This window comes from Lissotriton helveticus, chromosome 5_1 (assembly GCF_964261635.1).
Source record: "Lissotriton helveticus chromosome 5_1, aLisHel1.1, whole genome shotgun sequence".
Lineage (NCBI taxonomy): Eukaryota > Metazoa > Chordata > Amphibia > Caudata > Salamandridae > Lissotriton > Lissotriton helveticus.
The window spans coordinates 523,260,845-523,278,553 of NC_136065.1; the positions used below are offsets into that span (position 1 = coordinate 523,260,845).

Here is a 17,709-nt window from a genome sequence, read left to right on the forward strand (position 1 = left end):
GTCTGGGTGCAGGAATAATATGGGCAGCTAAATGGTTTGATAAATGCAAAAAGGTGAGACTAACTTTGGGCGGAATTTGAAATTTGTTTAAAGTACTACCCTGTCCCTATGGACCTGAATGAAGGTTTCCTCAAAGGTTAAAGCTTTTATGTATGTATGCATGTGGTAATATTATAGCACAGACCTAGCCAAAAAGTAGAGGAGCGCAGTACATGGTCAAAGACAAGCATAAAGTCAACAAATGATAGGAGAGATAGCTGGTTTATGGACTGTTAATACATTGTGATGTACAGTTATTTGAAGGGGAGCATATTCATCCCATCCCTAAATTGGACCAGCATTGAGGCCGTCTTGATAAATACAGGGATGCTGTTTCAGATCTTGGGAGCATCGATGGAACAGTCCTTCTGTTTACTCAACTTTTTTGCATTTCTTAGGCTGCAGTCTTATGGTGTGCTGGTTATGAGTGTGCTGAGAGCCATCAGAGATGCTGAGCTTGTCTGCAAGATAGGTGGGAGTGCTGGCTGTGATGGCTTTGTAAATAATGTAGCTGGTTTGGAAGATGGTGCAGGCAAGCAAGGAGAGCCAATGGAGTTCCATCAGGATAGGGGTGATGTGATCCTATTTCTTCAGATCCTGGATCAGATGTGCTGCGGCATGTATGATGCTCTTAAGGGATGCTAGTGTGAAATCTTGAAGGCCATGGAGCAGGTCATTACCTGTATTCAGATGCAAATCTACGAGGGATTGAATAGCAGTTCTCATAAGTTTGAGCATGAGGTATGCAATGAGCATCCAGGTCTGGATTATATGTATGTTGAGGCATTGATGTCTGAAGCAGAGGAGACTTTCATGTAGAGTTACATATTATCTGCATATTGGCGAATCTTGATGCTGCTATCTGTGAGACAGAATGAAACCCTAGGGGACTCCACAGGTGAAAGGGAACTTTTAGGACATGGAGGGTGCCAATGTGAACAAAACCTGGTGTTGGAGTGAAAGGTAGGAGGAGAACCAATTAAAGACTTTGTTGGTGAATCCCAATTGAGACTTCAAGGTGCATACAAGTGTGGGATGGTTATAGTTCGAAGGGAGCTGAGAGGTCCAGCAATGTCACAAGGCAGGGGTAATCTTCATCTGCATTCAGGAGGGCACTGTCTACAGTGTGTAATGTACCACTCTCTATGCATCACATTTGATCGCTACTGTGTGCAGCGTGATCTAACAGCGTGAATGGCAATCGTGCAAGAGATGGCTAGAATTGTGATCCCGGAGGTGAACATAGACTGCTTTTACAATGATCTTGCCAATTAATTTTAAGAGAGTGATGGGTTGGTAGTTAGTGAAGTCATCAGGCTTTAATATTTATGTGTGGGAGGATCTGCCTATCTTTAGAGCTTCTGGGAAGATACCTTGAGTGAGAGAGGCAATCTAAATGGTGAGTAGGGGTAAAAGAACATCCCCAGATAGCACTATGATGAAGGACAAGAGTAAGACATTATCTTTCATAAAAGTATCTCTGGGGGTGTTGGGGAGGTTGGCCAGATCTGCAAGAGAGAAGCCTTTGAAGGATGACCGTTGCGGGATTCTATGGGAAAGGGTGGGCGCAAGGGAAGAAGCAGGCTTGGAATGTCAATGGGCTGTTGGATCTTCAATTTTTTTTTTACTGAATAAGAGGTTCATGCCATTGCACATTTGAATGGAGTGAGGAATAGCTGGGTTCAGCTAGGGGTCGATGCAGTGCTTGATTATCTTAAAAAACATTCTGCCTTCGTTGGTGGCTTCATTGATGGAGTTGATATAGTGTTTTGTCTGATGTGAAGAACTGTCTGCATGCTATGAGGTCTCAAGTTCTATCTTCCTTCCATTTTTATTCCTGTTTGCGGATGGATCACTTATTGTCAGCAAGATCTTTAGAATACCCGTAAGTAAGTCTTCTCTTTTGGGTTGACCGCGGTTTGTTGGTAGGACGCTAGACAGGGAGATAGGGACTGCAAAATGGTCGGTCACATTCAGGGGTGTGGGTGGTTTACATTGGATTGTTGGAAATGTTGGGAAGATTAAGTCAAGGATGCGGCCTTTGGATTGTGGTGCTAGGTGACATGCTATGCACACTGAGAGTGCAAATGTTTAGGAGGGTGTGTCTTGGTTTTTTAGCTGGTGTTATCGGGTAGGTTGATGCCAGCAAAGAAGGTGGGGTCAGGGTGTGTAGGGTGGATGAAGAGGCAAGGAGATCTGAGAATTCATTAATGAAGCCCCTGTTCTGTAGATGAGATGGACGGTAGAATCTCAGTTGCATAAAGTGGGAAATGGCATGTCAGCACCTTGTGGTATTCTATGTGCATGATTATTTTGGTATTTTATGTAGACAGGAGACATGCTTGGAATGTTTGTAGTCAGTTTGTAACTGACGGTTGGGACAAAGCTGTTCTTGATTGGTGGATCTACAAGTTATTTTTTAATAAACCCAAGGATTGGCAATTGTAATCTGGATATAAACTAACAAAATGTAGTCCACCTTTGAAAGTGAGAAAGCTGCTTAAAAATGGTGTCCAGCCTGATGATCACAGGAATTGGAATCTTGGAAGACTTGCACAATTCTACCCTACCTCTGCATCTGGTATTCCTGCGAACATGGATGTTCCCTGAAGGGACGCACAGGAAAACAGGATAAAGAGTCTTCATGTTGGAAAGAGACCTGTATATTCACAAGATTACGTTCAAGTTAGGTTGTATATAGTGCCAATATGGGAATGTTGCTTGCCTACAATTTTGTACATATGTTTAAGTAATGAAGGGGAGGTGTGTGGTATTCTATGTCAATGCATATTTTGGAATGTCATGTAGAGACAAATGCGGTAACTAGGGAGCTTGGAATGTTTGTATTCAGTTATTAACTGGAGGTTTGAGAAGGTGCTGTTCCCGATGGATTGTGTTCTATGAATTATCTTTAGTAAACCCAAGAATTGGACATTCTAAACTGGACCTGTGTACTTTCTAAACACCCGCATAAATTTGAGTGTCAGTACCTTTCCTAGGATGCAGGGCTAGGAGGACGTTTGGATGACAGCAAGACCTCCACCCTTATTATGTGTGTGGTCCACACAGCGGTGTGGCCTGCGGGAAGGACATTTACAATGTGCAAGGATGTGGAGGTGAACCATGTTTCTGTGATGAAGAGGGTATCAAGCTTGTGATAGATGAGGAGGTCTGATGTTTGGTGCGTATAGTAGCAGAGCAAGCGCTAATGAGCATGAGTTTAAATGAGTTCTGTAGTTTAGATTGTGTGAAAGTTAGTGGGATGTGTATGAGGGTGGGTCTATGTGAGTGTTTGGATCATCTAGGTCTTGTTGTGATTGTGGGGAATGGCAGTATGGCGTGCTGGGTACAGCATGTGATTACTTCTTACCATGCAAGTTTTAGTGGAACACAGTTTCTGGGCCAAGGCCCTTCCTGTCCCCAGAATGCCCAAATAGGTGGTACCCTTGTCTCAGCCCACCTGTTGCTGGGGACACCATGGTATGGGATGCTCTAAATTGTTGATTGTAGTAGGGAGAAGGCAGGAAGTGATATTACTTCCTATGCAGATGGATGATGAAAAATCAAGTTTTTTACTTGCCATCTACTTTTAAAGATGGTTTGGGCAGAAGGGGCACATATACCCTGTTCTGCAGGTATGCTGCAAACACAGCCAAATGTATGGTTGGAGGTGTAAGCTAACCCTGCCTTCTGCAATTGTAAAAGGGTTCAGATGTCTTACACAGAGACTTTCAAGGGGTCTATATGTTTATTGATGCTGAAGAGGACAAGCATTTTTACACTTTGCTGCATAGTAGGCCCACCTAGTGGGCGTGCTTGGCACTTGCAGGTTAACATACACACTGCTGGGTGCTTGAGGTTTGTGAACTCTAGACCTCAGTTGCTAAATCGCTAGGCAGAGCTATATGGGGTCTGGGTGCCCAGCTGACCCTAATGCTGAGTGAGAAGGTTCAGTCTCATTGGCAGTTTCAGCTGTGGGCTGACCGAGATCTCCAGGAGCATGGAGAACCAAGGTTGCCGGCCCATATCAGATCACTAGTATGAGAGTCATGGACACTTGCCTTAATTTCGGCACTATGTATGAAATAGGAGTAAGAGCAGAAAAAAAGTGTTCAAATGTTCCAAGCTAGTTCTTCCTTACTGCTTTGCCCATGGTCCTGTGGGTACAAAGAGGTGACATTTTGACATTTTTGTGTTTTGAAGGGTGAGGAACAGGTCGATGGTCAGAGTGCCCCTCTGATTGAAGTATCTTTGGAGGACTTGTTGGTTCAGTTCCCACTTGTGGTGTTGTTGATGAAACCTGTCATTGTTCTCCCAAGGCAAATGCTCTGCTAAGAGCTGAATTTTGCTAAGAAAAACACAATTCCAGATCACTGGGGTGAGAGCAGACAGCTGGGGGAAGTAGATCCTCCCCTGTTTCTGAACGTAGTACATGGCTGCCATGTTTTCTGCTTTTATAATGGTTGCCTTGTCCCAGCTGAAGTTCAAAAAAGCTGTTACGGTTAGGCATATTAGCCAATAGCTCTAGGTGGTTGATGTGACACCCCAGGTATTGTGGGACCTGGTGCCATGATCAGTCACAAGGTTGGGGTGAGCTCCCACCCCGTGAGTGGGGTGTTCGTGGTAATGACCACTCATGGAAAAGGGTTGAGGAAAGGCCTGGCGAGCAACAAATTGCTGCTGTTCCATCAGAGCAGAGTACCTTTAGTTTTAGATTTTACCAACACTAGATACTTCCACTGACCCTCTGCCTCTGCCTCATGAGGAACTCTTAGAGTGTGGTGCATATGCGGTCTGGCATGCTTCATTATAGCAACATATGGAGCAATCACCCACAACAACATCATTACTGTCTGCACAGTAAGAGGAAATCCTGTCTGAAAAAGAGGCAGCAACTTCAGGAATCCCATCAGTCACTCCTGGTTGGGGTGTGCCTTTCAAGTCACAGCATTTAAGATAGGCCCTAAGAAGCACTAGGCTTGTTGGGGCTGAAGTTGGGACTTTTTGGCACTGATGGTAAACTCTAACTTGTGGAGCAGAGAGACCACTGTTTGAGTGTTCGCTAGGCCTTGTTCTCTGCTGCTTCCCTTGATCAGCCAATCATCTAGAAAGGGAAAGATGTGAATAGGGTTCCTGCACAGATGTGCAGCAACCAGCAGTAAGCCCTTTGTGAAAATCGTTACAGGCATAGTGACCCTGAAGATCCGAATTTAAGACTGGTCAGGCTGTCCACTTACCACAAAGCAGAGGTACCCATCGTGTTCTGGATGAATGGGTATTTGGAAGTAAGCAGTTTTTATGTCCACTGCTACCACAGAGTCACATGGTTGGTATAGATGAATAAAGTATTACAGCATTGTCATATGGAACAGCTCACAAGGGGTGTTCGTTTAGTGGTTGGAGGTCTAGTATTGGCTGGACCTGTCCTGCAGGAATAAGTAGAGGTAGTACACACTCCTGCGCTGGTGTGAGGGCACCAACTCTATGACAACTTTGTCTAGAAGAGCTTGCACTTCCTTGATGAGCCGAAGATGGCCTGGGCTGAGGCATGGCATCAAGATGGAATGTTTGGTGATAGGGGGGTGGAACTCTTGGCAATACCACAACTGTCCTATGAACAGCATCCATTTATTGGACGGCAATCCATTTGTCAGAGGTAATTCCCACACTGCAACTATAGAGCCCCCTTGTTGGAGCAGTGAAATGATTTATTGCAGTATGGTTAGATGGAAGTGTCACACAGGATGCACTCATTTAGAGGCTTAAGGTCTAAAATTAGCCTGTCCATCCTGGGTATCTAGAAGTAGAGGAAGTACACTGCTTTGCCATGCTAGTGTAGGGGCACCAATCCAATAACACCCTTGGCTAGGAGAATCTGTACCTCTTTCTTGAGCACCTGAAGATGGTCAGAACTGAGGAGAATGTGTCAAGGTGGAATGTTTAGTGGTGTGGTGTGGAACGCTAGGCAATACCCCGGCTATACTACAGAGAGTATCCAAGTAATTTCTACTGGGAGAGAAAAAAACCTCAGTCTTCCCCTGACAAGAGTTATATGATTGGTGGAATGGAAGGGGAGCCACTGATTTGAGGCAGTAATGACTCAGTTGGAGCCACCTCACCGCTTGCATTAGCAACTTCCTCTGTAACCATCACATGTAAATATCTTGGGGCAGCAGAGTATCCTGAAAAGACTGCTTCTGGTACTGGTAGCCCTACCTTTTGGTAGATCCTGGAGCTTAGACCCAACCTCTGTTCTGGTGCCTCCACAAGGTGGACTTTTGTATGGAGGACTGGAAGGCACCCATTGATTTAGCTAGGTTTGTGTCTTTTTTTATCTTCTCCAGCATGGCATCGACCTGAGGCCAAAGAGATGCTCCCCATCAAAAGGCACACTGAGAAGTTGCTGTTGCATCTTGGGCCTGAAACCAGGGATTTGGAGAAAAGCATGATACCTTAAAAGGATGCTAGTCCTTCTATCTCTGGAGGCAGTGTTTGCAGCATCTAAGGTGCATCTAATGTTGGCATTAGATAGCACTTTGACTTCTGATACCAGCTCTTCTCCCATTTTCCTATGTGCGTGATTAGTTTTTCAATTTTCTCCAATAGTGTCTATCAAAACAGGACAGCAGGCCTAAGGAGTGTGCAATAAATGTATGGCGGTACTCACTGCTAAATGCTTGCCAGCAACACCAATCTGCTTGCTTTCTTTGTCGGGTAGAGGAGCATCACCTGTTGCCAGCCCTGAGGAACATTTGTGCACCATGTGCACCCGAGTGAGTTAGCTGGAACTTCACACCTAAATGTACACTGAGTCGTCTGGAGCTGGTTTTATATATTTCTTCTTCATTGGGGCGACTACTTTTTACCTTCACCAACAAATAGAAAATGTTGGTAGCAGATTTTATCATGTTTTTGAGCATGGGGAGGTACTGTATCGATCTTTCCATTTAGGAGAAAGTCAATACGAGGAAATCATCCTTTTCCTTCACAACATTTATCTTCACATTGTGATGGTTTGCAGTCCTCTGTATTGTCACATAAGGGGTGGTGCAATCAGATGGGGAAGCTTTTGTGTGGTAACAATCCACGTCTGGGTTGTTGGAGCAGGATCAACATGATAGTGCTCACAGGGATTGTTCACTTCCACAGGAGTGAAAGGCTCGCAGTAAGGGTTCTGTGGGTAGGGGCAACTGGGTTCTGAGTATATAATCAGATTCAGGTGAGGACTGTGGAGAGTGAAGCTGTGGAGGTGTGTGAGGGCATGGGTGTGACAGGGGTGAAGGGTAACACCTAGGGGAAGTGGTTAGGGCTTGAGGTACTGCTACTAACCCTTTTGGGGCAGAAAGTGTCAGTGGTTCTTAGGGTAGCTCGTCCTCAAATGACAATCTATGTTTCTTCAAGATACAGAAGGGTGTGTATGTGTGTGTGTGTGGACTCAGAAAAGAGAGACTTAACAAGGATCTTCTCATTTTCCAAATAGAAGGGTGGATGTATATGTTTTTGCCTCTAGTTGAAAACCTTTAAGTTATCGGAGATCTTGGACAAGGGTGGGCGGTGTTGCATTCTGTGATGCAACTAATGCATGTTTCTTCTGTGCCAGAGGGTTGTTTTACACCTCAATATCTGGCAGGCATATAAGGAAGGCTTTTTGTGTTTCAGCGACAGGCAGAGTTTACACACTTGAGTTGGTTTGATATCGGCTACTTTTTGATGCAAATGTGAGAAAACAGGAAAGGAATCTGCTCCATGGTCCCCTCCCACCAAAGTCATTCTCCAGAATACGCCCTATAGTGTGTATAAGTTCTGTCAATGACAGTTGTTGGTGAGGGCATCTATTCACAATGCATTGAGACTTCGTTGGGTACAGTGTATTCAAAAGGCACTTGGGTGTCAGCGAAGAGTACTTCAAGCAAGCATTGGCTGGGCACTAATTATTTTCAAAGTCAATGAGTCTAAAGATCGAAAGCCTGGTCGTGAAGAGTTTTGCAAAAACGCATCAGTCAAGCTGGCACTTGAAAGTATGAACTCAACGGCAGAAGAAAACCACCTGAGGTGGAGTCTTTGTTTGGGTGCATTGTGGACTATGGGAAGAGTTGCAACAAGTTGGGTGACTCAAAACATGCTGCAAACGCGCAGGCCCAAAACTAGATTCTAGAAGTATGCACAGCAACAAATGTTAAAAAACAATGAGGTTAAGATGACACCATTTCAAAATATTAGTGTGTAAAAGGATGACATACATTTCCAATATACTAACACCTATTTGTGGAATAAGAAAAGCAACCTTTAGTATTGCAAGGCAGAGGTTCAAGATGAACTAATTCCAGTAACACTCCTTTAGTCTCGCTGCCAGAAGCAAAAGAACAAGAACACATGCAGGACCACTAAAAGTTTAATTCAGCACATTCAATCCAGTCTTCATAATGCATGCTTGTTACTATCTCTGAATGTAGGATGAGATGCAATCTGGTCACTTAAAAATAAGACAAAAAAGGGATGTGATTTACTTGGACCCCAAATGTATGTAGTACATACTCACCATCCCAGGAGGCTGCTCTTCCAGTGGAGGAGGCTTCATTACAGCTAGGACCCTGGTCCCGAACATCTCCGTGGCCTGAAAGTCTGTTTCGCCATCAACTAGGATCTGAAGTAGAAAGTGGAGGGATAGTAAAGACCTAGATGACAGAACAAATCTGCACTCAAATGCTAGCTCTACTGAAAAACACACACGGAGAGACAGACTTTAAGTCACAAGTCTTCATGTCCTGCATGTCTCTGGGGCACCAACTTTCCTGGCCACAAGCACTTAAACTATTTTCCCAACAATCAACTATTCACTTACTTCAACGTCTACATAGTCCACCACCCACTCAAAAACAATCTCACCCAAAACCCACTGATCTACACAAAACAGACAAATTCTCACCCAGTCAACATGTTCCCCCATAACACAACGAATATCAGCTCACACCCTAGTCTTCTAGTCATCCAACATCTAGCCACCAGTATACAACTAAAGGCCCACTTCCTCGCTGCCAACATAACACAAAACAAAGACACCCACTTACCCAGTACACTGTCGACTTAGGTAGACAAGCACCTACACAATATCTAAACATCCATTTATCTACTCACCACTGTAAATTCCTCCACAATCTGCTTAGAGTTTCGACAACACAGCTACCGATTCATTCAATCCACAATAACCCTCTTGTCAAGGCATGGCACTCTTCTCCATCCAACAGCCACCTCACTGATTTTGCAAAAACAGACCAAATCACCATCACGCACTCATGAATCCAGGCACTTAGTTACCAATTCAGCAACAAATGGCCCAGCCATTCACTGGGCAGTCATCGTCAATTTTTACTCAAGCTCAATCAAGACTCTCCAGAAAGAAGTCCAATCCCTATAAGAAGTCACTCATTGCCAGCACATTAGAGCCAAGGACGTTGAGGGTCTCTAACGGCACAATATTGCGGAAATGTTCCTAGAAAACTTGGTTACGACCCAAATTAGGCCTGAGGATCTCTTCATATTTTGCAGTAGAGGGGCGAACTGAGTAGTTGGTGCACTGCCCAAACCGGATGCCAGAGCCAGACTACTCATTGCAAGGAATCTGTACAACAGAGACAGAGATGCACTACTCATGGTTGCTTGGCAATTGCCCCCCTCCGATATAAAAATCAATCCATTATGGTGTTCTAGATTTTACCAGGAATTGAAGCTAAAAAGCAGACCCTTTGACAAGGCACAAAAAGAACCGAGGAGGTAGAACTTTCAATTCCAATTCAATACGTTATTTCAGTCCTTGAACCATAAAAGTACACAATACAAATATGTAAATGCATGAAGAGCATAGCAGGCATCCACGATTAAGAATCAAACAGTTCCATTAAAATGAAGTTTGGTTTAAGATCATCACATAACCATTAACATCGAGTAACCTTACTGCTGAGACAACAACTAGGACGACAAAAACTTGAAAGTCAGACCTAAGAATGGACTAAAATCCAGTCCGTTAAGCAATCTGAGAGGTAAAAACCAATGATAAAATCAGGGTAACTTGATCTAATGGCTAACATTTAAAACTTATGAAGTGCGCATATAATTTAAAAAGTTATACTTGTTCCTGTCAGGGGAGATAAAGGCAACAAGGTGTAAAAAAAGCATTACATTGCTCAGATTTTTGTTTACAACAGAAGAAAGACAATATTACAAAACAATAATTCAAATACGACATGATTTCCAACAATAAAAAAATTAAGAGAGGAAAGGTAAGAATCAAAATATTGCAGAATTAATGTTTATATAAAATCAGTGACTCAGTTTTCCAAACATGCCACCCCACAACTCCCTAGTATTGAGGCGTGGTGTAAAACCTGAGCAGGGAGCCAACAATATTGGACCAGGTATTTATAACGACAATCCCACCTTTTTCCCAAGTAGCTATACAGCAGATACATATCGGCTGATTCCGGAAACCAGGACCTGGCTTGTGTCAGTCCGCAGGATGTGGTAGGCCTCCAAGTAGTCTCACCCCTAGTAGTCTCACCCCCATCAAAGTGCACAGGGGTTTAAGCCAACACCTCCTGGGCCTATCATACTTGGAGCAAAAAAATAATGCATGTTCAACATCCTCAGATTCTTGATTACAAAACTATCAGACTGCTGACATGAGTTAGTGAGTTTCCCAGCTATATATAAATGTGTTAACAAGTTGTTTCCAACCTCTTTGCACTAGTAGAAATGCGTAGAACTGGCGCTTGGAGCCCAAGGGAGACCCGCCCATACTGACTGGAGGACACAAATTATGTCAGGTCTATCCTGGGAGGAATCTAGGAATTTTTACAAGAGAGACTGTAAAGTACATTTTGTCTTGAAGAAGGTGGTTTTAATAAGAATAACATCACCGAAACGCGTCGACGCCTATGTCTATATAAAATGGTTGTATCCAAGGAACGTGTGGGGGTCTAATAGAATATAGTGGGCAGTGGACTCCTTCACAAACAATAACATGAATCCCATAGGAAACAACCCATTACTGATGTGATTAATTGTTTGCACTGGAAATTTTTGGTCTCACAGCTTTTATGATTATAGTATTGTGTTTTTAATGTAATTGTCAATGTATTGGAAGTGTTTTTATTTGAAGAATTTGATATAGACATTGAGTTTATAAATGAAGAACCTTTTTATGTATTTCTTTGCCACATCTCACATATATTATAATTGACTATTGGGGTCTATGGGTCTCTGAGTGAGTGTGCATGACTGTAGGAGTATCGATAGAGAATTAGGGATCCTTGTGGAAAAAAACTGTCTACCCAAGAGAGTTTTGTATTTGATTTACCTGTGGTACCCCCTCTCTTGGGAACTGGGGTCACTCCCTTCTTTTTGTAGTCGAACCAAATTAAAGGCAGCCCTGGGGTCCACAAGAGCCAAATATAAATGATCCCTGGACAACTTAAGATATTTAGCCACAATAAGATCAAGATGAAAGATTTGATCTACTGTGTTCAACTTAGTGCGGAGACCTGTCTGTAGTGGTGACAGGATAGAATCTTCGCCCACCCAGTCCTGGAGTCTACCCAAAATCTGGTGGCAGAATATCTTCTGCAGGTGATCTATAAAGCTGATGGACCGACAATTATTTGGAATTCCTCTGTCACCCTTTTTGTAAAATGGGATGATCTCAGCGTTTTCAAGAATTCTGGGACACATCTGCCTGCCGATATCTCATTCAAAAGTATATTTATGTAGGGGCCCCAGACAATTGGTTCGGAATGAAACAAATCGCCAGGGATTCGATCTAGACCTGAATCCTTCCCAGGAGGCATTGGCCTTGATCACTTGAAGAGTTTCTTGGAGAGTACAACAGAGTGGGGAGGTTGCTTTAACCTTTCTGGGGTTATCTTTTCAATTACTGCAACATCCAGCTCTATACCAGGTTGGGCATAAATTGCAGAGAAATGTTCAACCCACTGCTGTGGTTGGATTGTTAGTTCTAGGGGGCTGATAGATTTAGGGCAGCAATGTGCAAAAATATGCCAAAATGACTGAATCATTATTGTTTGAGGCCTCAACTAGGGCTAGCAAATTGGAGTCTACCCAACCATGTTTGGTACTAGAGATTATCAGTTTGTAATTATGCGGGTAGCATGGAAATTATCACGGGCACCCATCTTAACAGCTTTGACAAGTTGGCATTTTGCCTTGCGTCAGTCCTTAGTAAACCATTTGCTTGGTCAGTGGTTTCAGGGGTGAGGATTTTGGCTAAATTGAGCCATGGAGAAGGAAATAGCTTGTTAGCCGTACCGCTCTGCACGTTTGCAGCCCTGGTGGTTCTAGAGACCCTGTGTTGACCTGTATGCTTGGCTTCCTCTTTTTACTTTGTAGGGGGCCCATACGCATTGATAGTTAAAAGTTCAGAGGTAGGCATTGCACTAGAAAGTGTATGAGCGCTGCAGCCACTTTGATTGTGGAACCACTTCGAGCAGGTCACCCAGAAGTCTCATGGGTGGCTCACCCATCTCCAGCAATAGGTGTCGTTCCGCTAGGATTATTTCTTTGTCAATTACCATTATAGCACATACCAGGCAGGAGTTGAGAGTGGTGCCACACGTCTTCTCTGGAGAGGCTTCTCTATCCTCCCTTAGCTTTCTTTAAACCATTTCAACTTTGAACAGTCCCTAGCCCACTTTAATCCAACTGTAGCCCCCACTGGAAGGCACACATGCTTTGCTGACACGTTTAGACACGAGCCGCGGGGGGTGGCCCGGCAAAGCCCTGCCTCCTCCAGGCGTAGACATGCATAAGATGGAACTGCCCTTGGCCCAAGTGTGTCCCGCGCAGCGGCCAAATGAGGGATCTTTATGGCGCCTGATGGAGTCTGACCCCGAATCTAGCAGGTTGACAAACAGTCTGAGACCTGGAGTCCCTGTAGAGCGTGTCCCGCTCTGCGGGTCAAATTAGGTATCGATATGGCTCACAATAGAGCTTGATTCCACCTCCAGCAGGTTGAAACATAATATGGGACCTGAAGTCCCTGTTTAGCGCTTCTCTCTATACCTGATGATATTTGCAGCCAAATTTAAAGTGAACTTAGAAGAGAGATCATGGTTTTTCATTACACCTGAGGAGTTGTGCTGTAGTCCAGGGGGTCTGGAGATCAATAAACCGAAAGAAACTGAGAGGGGACTGGGGAACAGAATTAGACAACGAGGATCTCACCATGTATAACACAAGCACAATCATTTCTGACTTGGACATCCGGACTGAATCTTCAGTGTCCGGAGAGATACCAGAGGCGGCAGGGGGGCTGAATCTGTTATTTCTCCTCTTTGAGGGATCAGCATGATCACAATTTGCGAGAGCTGGTGATCAGCTGATGACAGACTGGTCTGATATTGGGATGAGCAGTGCAACAGACACCTTGTGCATTGGGGATGCCAGAGGTATGGTACCTGCAGCAAGAGGGGAGGATGGGGAGTTAAAAGACTTGAATGGGAGGGAATCGACACTACTGGGCACACACAGGCATGAGACACAGAAGAAGGCCTTTTCCACACTTAGAGGAATAGTTTAATATTTAAGGTATGGGGCTCACCATTTTATCGTGGAATGTAAATGTTTGGGGAAAAGACTAGTGGTGAGATAGATCTGATCATTATGCAGGTGGTCCAGCTAGTGGCGAACAATTGCGCGTTCCTGGGAAGATGACGGTAAAGGGCCCTGCTATACTGTTGTTTCTCCACAGGTTCTAGGAGTGAAGGAATACTGGCCCTTAAATGACTCCCACTGAAGGTTTGCAAGACATGGGAACACCATGTGGGCTGCTACACAGCAGTAAAAGGGGTGTGGAGGGTAAACAAATAACTATAATGTCTTGGTATTTCCAACTCCAGTACATAATGTTAGAAAAGTTGGGTGATAGTCTGGTATGGGCTCCGGACACAATAACAAAATTAGTCAGGGCACATTAACCTTACTATGAAGGGAGAACTCAACCTTATTAGAGGTAGTCAGCAACTAGGATGAGATACCCCATTACGGACATTTGTTATAACCAGAGGGCCCATGGATATCTGGGGAGACGAGCACCACTCAAAAGGACAGTACTCCTATGCCCGCAGTACCTTCAACACCATGTCTGGACTAGGTTACTTTCTGATGGAAGGAAAAAGTGAGTATCCCACTAGGAAATATGATTAATGGATGCAATCCAAATGGACTTAGCAATATTGGGACCCACAGATACGTGGAAGCACTCAATGGAGGGATTAAAAGAGGAGACTTGACATACTTCACAAAGTTTGTGGTGCAACTGTAGCACAAGAACGCAGCGTTTTTGGGGTGGAAAAGCAAGGTGACACAAGCGACCCTGCTCTGGGACACAGAAGCTTGGACATTACAGAGGCAACCAAGGTATGATAAGTGGGACCTTATAGGCATCACCAAAGCGAGAGATATCTGGATGCAAAGTGACATTATCCCTTGGGTGGGCCTCAGACAGGAATTCCAATTGACCCCTACTGAGACCTTCAGGTATATGTAAATTCATCATGCGGCGCGAGTGGTCCTGCCTAACAACAAAAACTTACCCGACTCTTCACTCATAAAAGACAGACTGTTAGATGGACTACTGCCCAGGCAAGTCACGTCCCTGACTAACAAGAAAATCCTTAATAATACACCAGATACCCTGACTCAGTTGAAAGAATAATGGGAAAAATAGGTGGGAGGCTTCGAGGATGGGGAGTGGGAGGAGGCTCTGGCAGGCCAGAGGGAGGTGGCAATACATTCAGGGTTTTGGCTCATCCAGCTTCGAATTCTACATCATTCCTACTACATCCGATACACCTTAGTAAAAATGGGATGTACGAAAGATGCAGACTGCCTGTGTGGTTGTGGCCAAATGGCCCCCTTCCTACACATACTATGGAACTGCTTTGCGGTGCAACCCTACTGGTCGGAGGTTATAGACTACCCAAGGGAGATGGAAGGAGAGGGTGCAAGTCTCTCCGGAAAATAGTGTATACTGAAAATTTGGGGCAACACCGGGTCATGAGAGCCCAGCGACTATGTATGACAATAGTGCTGATAGTGGCCAAAAGGAACCATGCAAGGTTATGGAGAGCAAGCCAAAACTCAGACCTAGAGTCCTGGAAATGAGACATAAATTGGTGCATGATGGCTGATAGGGTGATTTATGAGGGCAGAGGCTGCCGCCGAAAATGGGGGAAAATCTGGAGTGATTGGAATGCCTACAGGGGCAATATGTGTGGGTCCCTGTGCATATCTGTTGAGGAGTAGCCTAGAGACACTCTAGAGGGACCAGATGAGCAGTGCAAGACATCGGGAGGGGCAGTCCAACGATGCTATGCAATACATGTCATTTGTGATTCTGCAGGCTATGGTTATACTTGTGCTGTCAATAAACATGAATTGAGAAAAAAAAGAAATATATTTTACGGAGCAAGGTGAGATAGGCAGGCATCAAGACCTCAAAATAGCCACCAATGTCCTTATTCATAAAGTAGGATAATCAGAGTACCAGTGTTGGGTCTACTGGCCGATAACACTGCTCAATGCAGAGGTCCAGGTACTGGCGAAGTGGTTGTTTGCCTGATTGCTAGAAGTGACTGCTAAATTAATTGCACCCAATCAATCAAGTCTCATACCATTGCAATCCACACGTCATTTTCTTGGAAGTCTGTTTGGGTGGCTCTCTAGTGGCTCATCCTTTACAGAGCCAGCAATGTTGCTGCCCTTGGGTGCAAAAAAGGCCATTGTTCTGCACAAGATGGGGTTATGGGAATAGCATGCAGCACAGCTACAGCTGCTATATAACAAATCCAGTGGAGAGAGTCAGGGTAAACTAGACGATATTGGCAGAATTCAACTTGGGAAAATGGTCGAAATAGGAATGCCCGTTCTCGCCTCTTTTTTGCCCTGGCATTGGCACCTCTAGCATGCTGGATTTGAGTAGATACCTAGATCCAGGGGTTAAGATGTGGTCCGGACTGGAATGACATTATCTCACTCTACGCCGACAATACTGGCAGACTCGCTAAGTTTCGGGCACATAATTTTAGACATATTTGGAAAATACTCCAGTATAAGCATTAGCTGGCATAAGTTAAGGGTGTCCACAGAGATTCAGATATGTAGGAACCTATGTGACCCTGGCCCCTATGAATTCCGTTTGAAAAATGTGGGCTGGATACTGAAAGATTATAGTCAGTACATGTACCATTGGAAGTAACTCCCTAAGTAGCTAATGGACAGAGCGGCCATTTTCAAGATGCTAATGCTGCTTGAATTCCTCTATGTGCTACAGACTACATTTTATGAGCTCCCGGATGTTTTTTTTCCAGGCAACAGATGCAGCTACATGAAAATTACTCTGAGATGGAAGAGCCCTGAGAATAGCCAAACAGACCCTGACCAGGAATCGCTATGAGGGTGGGATTGACCTCCCCAATTTACAGCTTTATTACCGGGAGACACTGCTGGAGCAGGGACTCGTAGATAAAGAGACTTGCTCGGAAGCAATCTTCTCATTTAACTTACTAACATGTTCTTAATTACGTATTGTGTGAAACTAATGCGTACCACATTAAATTAAGGGGCAGAGGAGCTTGCTCATGTGTTTATTAACATGAGTAACTCGATTGGCTTTCTAAAATGGCTAACAGGAAATCTTTATTGCGCATGCGTCAACTGCATCTATGCAGTATGACGAGCTGTCACTTGGATGGAATTCTTGCACATGAGCAGAAGGTAATAATATGGTTTCTCAAAGACTCACATGCTTTGCATCTGCTTGCTTGAAACTAAATGGAGCTATTTTTACTAATGTTAATGCGGGGAAAGTATTAATGAGTAAAGGGAATGAGAGTAGAGATGGGTGGCATACAGTGAAACCATTTATTCTTGAAAGCAAGGTCTGTTTTTCTGACTTTATTATTAGCGTGCATTTTGGCCTCTTGGGTATGTCTGGAGTAAGCAGCATTGGCAAGTGGAAGTTAGCCTGGAAGAATGACATGTGGTTCAAGAAGAGTGCAAGGCCACATCCTGCTTGAAGCCTGAGAAACCGGCAGTACACGACCTGAATGAACGAAACCACATATTAAATTTAAACATTTGTATTGAATGTAATGTGAATGCGTGTGGGAAAATAAAGTTTGAATAAAAATTAAGGGGATGGATTTATTAACAAAGGGCTAACTGAAAAGAGTGATATGTAAGCATGGTGTGATGATCTTCCCTTCCTTGCCTGACCAATCAATGTTAGTATTTTACGATATTGAAACTTTAATGGGTGGTACATGATGAGAGAAAAGGTATAATTGAGGCAGTTTAGTTAGTGAGTCAGACGTTGATGCTGAAATGCTGCGAACCGTGGGTGCTGTTGGAGAGATGCTGTGAGATACTGATGAAGAACTGAATGCAGAACCTACTATCCTAATTATTAGGCTTAGAAAGAAGATCGCCGGAAGAATCTTGAGGAGGAAGAGAGTGTCAGAAAGGGGTGCGACGTGATCGTCGGTGTTAGAGAGGTCAGCTATCCTGTCCTGAAGTTTTTGTCTCCTGTACTATCCCGGGCGACCCCTACCAGCCCTTTGGACAGGGGGTTGGTCTTCACACCATCCTAGGTAATTATCA

At 44.1% G+C, this 17,709-nt stretch overlaps 1 protein-coding gene across 5 annotated transcripts in view; it reads right to left on the bottom strand.

Annotated features, from left to right (window-relative positions):
• ATP13A2 (ATPase cation transporting 13A2) overlaps window positions 1-17,709 on the bottom strand; it is an 861,654-nt gene that overhangs the window by 170,390 nt on the left and 673,555 nt on the right. For all 5 annotated transcript variants that reach the window (XM_078642867.1, XM_078642866.1, XM_078642870.1 and 2 more), the window contains one exon: window positions 8,579-8,683. In XM_078642867.1, coding sequence (XP_078498993.1) covers window positions 8,579-8,683 — 105 coding nt within the window. The remainder of the gene's footprint in view (window positions 1-8,578; window positions 8,684-17,709) is intronic.